We start from the raw sequence: 10542 nt of genomic DNA on the forward strand, positions 1-10542 counted from the left end.
CACCAATGAATTATGACGCTCGCTAATCTTTTCTACGAGCTACAGATTCAAGATCCAGTTTCCAGAAGAGCCATTTCTTAGAGAGGCAATCATCTCTGGAGATGAAGAAATTTTCCTCTGGACTACGAATCAAACGTCACGTCTCCACTGAGCGCGCTCCGTCAGCACCTCACTTCCTGTATAACAGAGGGATTAGCAAAGAGGACGACGGCGTGGAGGAAGATCTGCTGCAGAGCAGAGCTGTGAGCAAAGAGGAAGAGGAGGAGGTGTGGACGAGAAACAGACGAAGGAGAGGAAGAGCAAGTGTCAGATACCCACGTCTTCATGAGACACAACCACAGACAGACAGACAGAGGGACAGACAGAGAGACAGACAGAGAGAGACGGACAGTGAGAGAGAGAGAGACGAAGAAAAGGAAGAGCAAGTGTCAGATACTCATGTCTTCATGAGCCACAACCACAGAGAGACAGATGAGAGAGAGAGACAGAGGGACAGACTGAGAGACAGACAGACAGATGAGGGACAGACAGAGACAGATAGATGGACAGGGTTTTTACAAACAGAGAGACAAGGAACGACAAGAGTCTGCATTTCACAATCTGAGCGTGGAGGACGGCCAGAACATCTGGGTCCAATCTGCTCATCTGTGCTGCTCTCAGTGTGTGTGTGTGTGTGTGTGTGTGTGTGTGTGTGTGTGTGTGTGTGTGTGTGTGTGTGTGTGTGTGTGTGTGTGTGTGTGTGTGTTATATCTGAGGCCTTTTCTCAGATCAACCGCAGCATAACAACATTCCTGCTTCTGCTCTCTCTCTCACACACACACACACACACACGGTCCACGGGGAGACGCCATCTTCCACTTGCAGCGCAGCAGAGCAGGGAGGGAGTTGCCTAGCAACGGTTCTCCTGGAGAAGGCCCGAGACGGCCATCTTGGATTTGGAGCGTCAGATGTGAGAAGCGGGTTAATGATACCTGCCAGGGTGAGTGTGTGTGTGTGCGTGTGCGTGTGTGTGCGTCGTCTCCGTCTCCTCGCCGCTCTCTGACACTCGGCTGTCTTCACGGGATGCAGCCGAGGGACGATCGATGGCGGCTGACTGCAGGCTGGAGCTTCTCAGCCGCTGAAAGGTCTGAGCTCTCTGAAAACTCCTTCTGCTAAGTTCAACACACCTGCGACGTCCTGTGTGCTACACTTTCCTGTCTCCCTGCTCAGTTTCATCCCGGAGGAGAACTTCAGACCTCGGACGTTAAATAAGAAACAGACTGAATTTGATGCTTAAACTCAAAGTGCATAAAGCAGAAGCTCATGAGCAGATGCCTGGCCCACTGAAACGCCTTTAACTTCATTCCATGCTGGGCTTTTTAACTGTTCTGAATTCAGTGTTGGATGATGAGAGCACACGCTGTCAGCTGAGGGTGGAGCTCGTCTGACGGAGGAGACGTCGCAGAAACTGACGTAGTTTTTTAAGAAATCTGATTCACGACAAACTCGTCTTCTGTCCGCCGACGTGGTCGAACCTCTGACAGTCTGAGCTCCTGCTGGAGACGTCTCGCTCTGAGGACGCCTCCAACATGACTCTGTGTGTGTGTGTGTGTGTGTGTGTGTGTGTGTGTGAGTGACACCAGACCAGCAGCATGTTTTTGTCTCTGTTCAGGCGCTGTGTGTCATCACGCTCGAGAAAACTCTGATTTTTATACAGTACACAGCATCTTTGACATCCATCCATCTGTCCATCCATCATCCGTCCATCCATCCATCTGTCCATCATCCATCCATCCATCCATCTGTCCATCATCCATCCATCCATCCATCCATCCATCTGTCCATCATCCATCCATCAATCCATCATCCATCCGTCCATCCATCCATCCATCCATCCATCCATCCATCCATCCGTCCATCCATCCATCCATCCGTCCATCCGTCCGTCCTCTTCATCTCTCCTGTTTGTCTCTGCTGTTTTATTCCTCAGCATCCTGCTTTTATTGGATCTCTCTTCCTTATCACATCATCATAAACAGACAGTCCGCCCACTGAGCCACCATGGTAACCAAATCTACCTCCAGCAGGCCCACACACACACACACACACACACACACACACACACACACACACACACACACACACACACACACACACACACACACACACACACACACACACACGGGCTGAAGCATGCGTCATGCGTTTGGACCTTGGGCTGTCACACTCACATGCAGCGACCCGTGTGGACTGTGGAGTGTCCAACAACGCATGTGTCCACAGCACAGCCAGGGGCCCCACACACACACACACACACACACACACACACACACACACACGCACACGCACACACACACACACACGCAGTCGCAGTCGCAGCCAAGTGTCACGTCCACAACAGCAGCAAACCAGCAAACCGGCGTCCTGGTGGATCAGTGGGTTAAGACGCCACCAGAGGAAACGCTGTTCCACTTCATCACACTGAGAATATTCCTGACTGCTGGCTGCATGTTGGTCTGTATGTTAACACACACACACTCCGCTAACACACACCGCTAACTGCATCGCCTCGGCTGGTTCTGTGTGGAGACATTTCATCGAGCTCAGATGTGAACTGCGTGATTCTACTCGCGTTAGGACGAGCAGCCAGCCGCCACGTCTGAGGACGCTCGCAGCCAATGATCAGGTCGCTGCTAGCTGGGAGGGGACAGCGTGATGAGCGCTGGTCTGAGGCCATCAGCCAGCTGCTGTGTCCAAAGATTCAGACCCGTCTGCTGCCGGTCGACGAGGAGGACGACCAGGGACTCAAAGAGCTGGTTCGCTGTAAGCAGCACACTGAGAAACACAGGTGAGCTAAAGGTCGAGCTAGCGAGGGCGGATAAGCTAGCTCTGACCACCTGAAGCTACATCGAAGCCACGTGTCGACGTGCTGACCGGCGTTCTACTCGGCTCTAAGTTAGCCGCTAACGAGTGTCAGGCTATCGAGAGGGACGCTAACTGAAACGGACACCCCAACCAAGATGTCTCATTTCATCTCGAGCAGAAGAAAATCTTCATATAACCAGCTGCACCAAACTTAAAGTATTGACCGACACCATCTGCAGCGGCTGCAGCCTGAGATCACGTCTTTGAAAAACATAAGCAGCCCGTAATTAACTGGAACCATGAGAGTTTACTGTGAGCAGCGTAACATTCAGATAATCAATCATTACGATCACTTCTGGGCGGATGACAGATAACGGTCATCGCTGAGGCTTCTGATGACCGATCATTAATCGATCACCATGGAGGATATTCCTGCTCTTTGCTTTGTGAAGCTAACCCAGCGAGTGTTTGGTGTCTTCGCTCAATAAACGACGTTTAACGTTCATCAGTTATCAAAGTTCAACCTGATGTCGGGCTGAACTCACCTGAGAAACACCTTCCAAACGTCATGTGGAGGAGCAGGTGATGAGTTTGGGTTCAGGCCAATCGTTCGTTTATGCAAGTTAAAGCACAAATTAACCCAAAACGGGATTAAATTTAAGATGTTTGAACTCCAGACAGACTTCACCCGTTAGATCTCTGCTCTCATTGGCTGCCTGACCCGCCTCCACCTTATGGATCAGATTTCGTTGTTGCTTACAGTCAGTGAAGGCAGCATGTCACTCTATGAGTCGAGCTCCATTCTGTAAAAATCTACGTCTAAGGTGATTATTGGTGTTCAGCAGAAGAAGAGTCGCAGCGGCTCAGGAGCTCTGACGAGGTTTAAAACAATCATCTGACAAATCATGATACTGATTTTCAGCCAATCACAAAGTCTGGGGCTGAAGTTTCGTGATGCGAACAGTCACATTACACAACGCTCCCACGGGTCCGCCCACAGCGGACTCATTGTGCTGGAGCTCAACGGGCGTCTGATGGAGACAGACGTCATTCCAACCGATGACTGACAGCTCATCTATTTTCATGCACACCGACGCAGCCCTCGCCCAGCTGTCACCGCGCCTTCTTTCTGCTTCCAAACCGGAAACACGCGTCTTTTGTTCTGTTGGATTTAACCTTCGTCTGCTGCTGGCGACCAAACCTCCACTCCACTGTCCGCTGACTGGAGGAGGCCGTCACGTACCAAACGCTGCCATCATGGCCGCCGTGAACTAGTACTTCATTCAGGTCTTGTGCAGCTGCTGATGAAGAAGTTTGAGCCTCTTTGTTTTTTGACAGATGAGGAAAAGTGTAACAGCAAACTCAGACATGAGCTCGACGGTCCAGCAGCACCGTCCTCTCTCTCTTGTTTTGTCCATCCAACAGTCCAAAACTCAAACATGTTCAATTTAGGACAACAGAGGACGGACAAAATCACATTAGACAAGCTGGAACAGACCGAGTGAACTGCTGCGTCCTTCAGGCCGTCTTCAGCAGGTTCACCATCAGGACGAAGCTGGACTTAAACATCTGCTGACGACAGAAACGATCCACCGAGCACTAAAGCGTTACGAGAACACAGAAAACAAACCACTAAGGTCAAGAAAACGTGAAGAGGACTTTTAAAACGTCTCAAAGCGGAAAGACAAACGTGAACTAGGCGCCTTTCCATCGGCTGGTTTGGAGCAAACAAACGAGGCTGCGCAGATTCTCCACGTGAACATCAACTGAGGTCCAACAGCAGCTTCACCACCCGTCTGTTTGTTCATCGAGCTTTAACTCGTCAGATTATTCAGATTATTCAGGACATCACTGGGCCTCTTTGCAGCGTGAGGCGCTGCAGATCCAGACAAACAAGACGACGCTGACCTCGAATGCACCGCTTCAGGCCTGACATGCACGCCGCCGCCTGAACGCAGGCAGAGAGCGGGGCTGCAGCAGTGCTAACGGGGACACACTGAAAGACTGACTGAACCTGCAGGAGTAAACCACCGCAGGTACCTTCAGCCACTCTAAACGTTGAACAGAGGAGAGAACGAGCTTTGACGTGATGTCAGCCGAGGGCGGAAACGTGCCGTCGGTTTCACACCTGAGCAGCACTTTGTGGATTAAATATGAATGTGTGGACAGCCTGTCTTTGTGTCTCCTGGTCAGACGGTTCGACACGTTCAAAGACACCTCGTGCACACAAAGAAAATCTCCCCAGGACAGTGAACACACCACGAGCATCGACTACAGGTTCATCCTGCGAGCTTTAAGCGGCTACTTTGTGGTCTGCAGGAAATCTCAGCGCTGCAGTTTGTCTCCTCTGACAGCACACGAGGACGTCCTGTACGAGTCCTCCCACAGCCCCGTTTGTCCCCGCAAGTCACTGCATGAGAGCGCCGGCTGAACGCCCAGAACAGCGCATCAACGCCCAGAGGTCGCAGGAACGCGGCAGAGATGATGTGATTCAGGCGACGCTCAGCGAGGGAGCTCAGCTGATCGCTGAGTTTACCTGATAAACAGGTGGAGCGTCGGCTCGTCTTCTCAAAGACGAAGAGTATAAAGCTCCACCCCGCCGTGCGAGCCGTCACATCTGACAGGAAACTGTTGCCTGAGGTTCATTACTCTGAGTTTCAATAAGAGTGACGGCTCCAACCCTCCGTCAGGTGGAGCAGAGGTCTCCACCTGTGTGACTCCTGCCGTCGTCGTTCTGCAGCTTCTTCTGTTCGTCTGTGGGACGTTTTCACGTTTCACACCTCCTCTCATGAAGTCACTGAAGTGATTAACAGTCAAACGATTGGATGGTGAATTCGTTAATTCCTCCAAAGCGAAAACTGATTTCAGCCTCTCAAAGGTTCAAATTCTCCACTTTTCAAACACGACATCTTGATGGAGACGCTCTTTAACGTTAATAAAAAGGCGATCGGGGCATGAAAGCGTCATCTTCATGCATTCACCTCCTCACAAACTCTTTCAGTCAGGATCTTTAATTCCTTTAAGTGATGCTTCAAACGTCTCGATCTTTATTTTGCATGTTTTATTGAACTCTTCGCTGGATTCGCTGAGTGACGCTGTGTGCTGAAATGCTAAATTTAGCTTCTCAAACGAGAAGATTTTCTGCTTTTTGTTTCACATCGTTGACGGAACGAGACCATAACTCATGAATCTCCATTGATCTGTTCGAGATTTGATCCATAAAATGTCAAAAAAACGCAGAGAAATGCCAACTTTGACTTCATTACTCTGATAGAAAACAAGGAAAACCTGCAAATAATCTCATTTGAGGAGCTGGAATATGTGAATTTGGAGCATTTTTGCTAAAAAAAAACAAGACTTCAGTGACTAATTGATTATCAAATCTGTCAATCTAGAAACCGACTAATCGTTGTTTGACATCTGAGCTGTGGGAGCTTGTGATGGAAGTTATTTTTTACTATTTTATGACATTTTAAAGACTAAACAATCGATAAACTATTAAAAAATATATAACGAATATAAAACAAGTAAAACTGAAAAAGTAAATCTGAGCTTTTGTTTGCCTCTTTGAAAAGACGCCATCCATGGACACAACCTCTCTCACACACACACACACACACACACACACACACACACACACACACACACACACACACACACACACACACACACACACACACACACACCGACAGCAGACACACTCTCACCCTCGCTTCTCCACAGCGACAGACGAACACACTCACACGTCCATCACGCCGTCAGGAGGCCTGTCAGGCTTCATCCCGCTGTGATCCAGCAACAACCCTGCCAGCCCAGCGCACGCACGCACACACGCGCGCGCGCGCACACACACACACACACACCTGAACGTTTGCAGTGCCTCACGCTGTCTGACGTTTGGGCGTGACGTTTCCTCTTCCTCCCGCCGCTTCCATCATTAATAACATCTGCCAGCAGCAGGTTCTGCTCTGATAAACACTCTCGGCTGGATCAGGAGCTCCAATAGGCCTGCAGCTGCCACCGCTTCACCTCGGCGTGTGTGTGTGCGCGCGCGTGTGTGTGTGTGTGTGTGTGTGAGCGCACTGAGAGGAAATAAAAGCTTTTATGAATGATGAGGCCGATCAGAAGGAAAAGGGACAGTTTGATGCACGGAGGGATTTGTTGGTGGACTGAAGCTCGTCTGACGCTCCGGATTTCCCGCCCTCGCGGGCTCAGCCTCCGCCGTCCCGGAGGCCCTGAGACGGCGCGCTGGGCCGCACGTCGCTGCAGGTGAGGCAGCTCTCACTGCAGCTCCTGCAGACCTGACGGAAGTGACAGACGAGCACAGGCTGAACCAACATCTTCACCTTTCTGCTGCAAAGCGAGGCGGCGTGATCGAGCCTCGTTCGCTGCGACGGATCACAATCGGACACACCGTGCACACCTTGGCACCAAAAGACATCCGACAAATGGACAACTGAGGCAAAGAGGTGGCTCGCGTCCAGGACGTATCTAGGCTTCCTCCCTCACAATGTAGGCCTCCCCGAGCCTGTATGAATAAAATATGCCGTCTCCATTATATAAGGCAGAAATGCTCTGTTCCTCTCTGAGACGGCTGTGTTGGAACAACAGCAGGGTGGATTGCAGTGATTGAGCTTCAATGGGCCGTAGAAAGAGAGAGTGTTTGTTGTATCTGTGTGTGTGGGGGGGGGGGGGGGGTGAAAAATATTCCCAAGCATCCTCCTCATCCTCAGCTGCTCTACAGGCCCAGAGCACAGAGGCAGGAGGCTGAGATCGCGGGCATCAAACGGCCAAACTGGCCCTCTGTGCTGCTCTGTCACGCAGCGTTGCATCGCAATGCTATTATTAAATCCGACCACACGCGCGCGCGCGCGCGCGCACGCACGCAGGTAGGCTCGGCTGATTGTGTCAACATCTCAAGGTCAAACAACGGGGTGGCTTTCGGACCCAAAGCGGGCCAACGGGCCGGTCGGGTGCATTTTTTTAACGCACCGCCGCCGAGACAAAGAGCAGCGGCCGAACCCCGCAGTGTGCTCCCGCTCTGCCCTCACCCTCTCCCGGCTACGGAGCGCTGGCCAGGCCGGTCCCTGGCTGACAAACATCTGGATGGGAGGAGCGGGAGGGGACGACAGGAGGAAGAGGAGGAGGAGGAGGAGGAGGAAGGGGCCGCAGGAATGAACGGTTAGATTCCGTTAGTAGGAAGGCGCCCGGTGTGGATGGGGATGATGATGATGGTGGTGATGAGATAACGGGATAACGAGGGAAAAGAGGAGGAGGAGGAGGAGGAGGGGGAAGGAGGCTTAGGCTTTTTTTCGCCGCAATTTTATTAATTTCTTACCCTCTGACAGCTCCAGCTCCAGCTCCGCCAGCCGGGCTCGGATCTCCAACGGTATCGGCGACGCCTCACGGTCCGCCATTCGGCTCGCACCGTAGAAAACAGCTCCCCGGTTCAACCGCTGCCGCCTCCGCCTCCGTCGCCGCCGCTGCTGCTGCTGTTGCTACTCCTGCCTCCTCCTTCGCTCGGAAAGGGAGAGCTTCTCCTCGGCGGCCCCTCCTCGGCGGAGGCGCGTAAAGACGACGAGGCGTCGAGGGAGAACAAAGAGGATAAATCTGGGTCTCGTTTAGCGGAGGCCCGCCATGGCGCCCGGCTCCTCGAATCGTTTAAGACCCCGGTCGCTCGCTCGGCTCTCTACGCTGCCGTTGCGGTGGTTGTGGCGGTGGTAGTGATGATGATGATGAGGCTCGCGCAGCCCCACAGTCAGCGCCGTTTGCAGCTTCTTGCCGCTGGTGTCACGTGACTCTACGGCGGAGGGAGGGAGGGAGGGGGAGGCGACGCACGTCATCACCGGCAGGGGGCGCCGCGAGCAACCACACCTACAGCACGGGCGGACACCTGATGCACAAACGTGTTTTTCACATGCGACACGCCACGAAATGAACGCTGTTTCCGTTATTCATTCCGTTTTTACACAAATCTGTTTTCTTGGGGGGAAAAAAATAAGGAAAAATTGAGTTAAATAAATTTAAATTAGAGCAATAGCTTCAATCTTTTTCCATTTTCATTACTTTCTACTTTTCAGTGCTCGTTTTATTTTTAATTAAATCATACATATTATATTGTTTTATCACAACAGTTGTGAACAGGGAGTTTCAAACAGAAGCCTTCAATGTTTTGTTCAAAGGAAAGTTTCCACTTACTGGAAATGTCCTGAAGCTTACAGCCACGACTCGTGGCCTCCGTCAGCATCAGTTAGATTCCTTCTCAGCCTGAAATCTTTCTTTTAATCATCTTTTTTCAGAGCAGTCTCCTCACTGAGCTTAAAGACAAACATGGAGGTCTGCACACAAAAAGAAATCCTTTAAAAAGGTGAGTCTGTATGTTGAGGCCGACGTCTTCTGCTTATCAAAGTGGTCATGGATCTCACTTCCTCTGATGCTGCATGTGCAGTTACGTGTGGAGTCAGTTCATCAGACAGAAACGTACAGTTCGCGGCCTTCCTGGTGATACTGTGAGCTTCCCACGTTTTGAAAGCAGCAGATTTCTCTTTCTTTTTGAGGCCAAACACCATCTGCACACATGCATTTCATTAAGCAACACTTGGCAGTGATGTTCCTCTACTCCGCATGCCGCCCGTCTCCATCGCTCTGGCCATTGTCTTTTAATGGAGTCATTCTTAATTCAGCATCTGCATGAGCAAACTAAATCTCAACAGAATAATGTGATTAATATTTAAGGTCAAGCAGCCTTTAATTAAGTCCAGTACGATTGAACAAGCCTACTGAGGCAGCGACACATAAGTGAGCATCAATTTGTCCTTCTGATGCAGTTTCATTAGTGTTATTCATCACGTTCATCAGGCCGACAGCCTTCCAGGAATCAAATCATCCTCATTGTAAACAAGTGGTGCAGCCACATAATGGAGTAATGAGTGTGTAATGAGAGCCATCTGCCATCTGCTGGTTAGAGGAAAGAACCACATCTGAGGGCGTGAACGTCGCCTGTTCTGTGGGTGTGACGGTGCAGCAGAGAGCGTCTTCCAGGACATTAAGAGGACACAAGTCTAAAAGATCTGAAAAATAAAGACACACCTTTCATACAAATCCCAGCAGCGGTGCAGTGAAGACGAGCTTTGACTGATCATCAACACACGAACACAAACGAGTGTCTTTAACTTCAGAGGCACTTCTTTAATATTTGTTCAATATGTACATCTGTACAGACGAAGAAACACGTGCCACAAACATGCAAGCTTTCCATTTAAAATGTCCTGTTTTAAAGAAAAGAGCAGTGGACTCCTCAAACATGCGGCGCGACTCGAAACGAGCCCCCGCGTCCACGCCGCTGGACCCCACCACAATGAAGCACATCAACTAAAGGAAAGCCGTCACACACAGAAGCGCTCGCCTAACATAAATAAAAATATCAAGTAAATTCTAAAATGAAATAAAAAAGTCATGCAGAGATGAAGTATTGATGTTCAGTGCTTTTCATGGGGAAGTATCACGAGCACGGACTGGACCGCGGTTCATCACAGGCCTGGACGTCTCACCAACGTCTGGAATGGACGCTGGCTGACGAGAGCTAATGTTCAGAGAAAAGCAACATGTGTGTCCACAGAGGACTAAAGAAAAACACAAACCGTGAGGGAAAAATCACGGCGGAACATCCTGTACAGAGAGAAACCATCAAACACACAC

General features: G+C 50.6%; 1 protein-coding gene across 4 annotated transcripts in view; it reads right to left on the bottom strand.

The window, feature by feature from the left end:
- Nucleotides 1-8572, bottom strand: part of LOC139346628 (disco-interacting protein 2 homolog C-like) — a 39058-nt gene extending 30486 nt beyond the window's left edge. For 3 of the 4 annotated variants that reach the window (XM_070985800.1, XM_070985802.1, XM_070985799.1), the window contains exon 1: nucleotides 8183-8390. In XM_070985800.1, the coding sequence (XP_070841901.1) occupies nucleotides 8183-8261 (79 nt within the window). In that variant the 5' untranslated portion in view covers nucleotides 8262-8390. Of the gene's footprint in view, nucleotides 1-8182 lie in introns of all 4 variants that reach the window. The other variant, XM_070985801.1, reaches the window with a different exon arrangement.
- Nucleotides 8573-10542: the final 1970 nt, after the last annotated feature.

Source organism: Chaetodon trifascialis, chromosome 18 (assembly GCF_039877785.1).
Source record: "Chaetodon trifascialis isolate fChaTrf1 chromosome 18, fChaTrf1.hap1, whole genome shotgun sequence".
Taxonomy (NCBI): Eukaryota; Metazoa; Chordata; class Actinopteri; order Chaetodontiformes; family Chaetodontidae; genus Chaetodon; species Chaetodon trifascialis.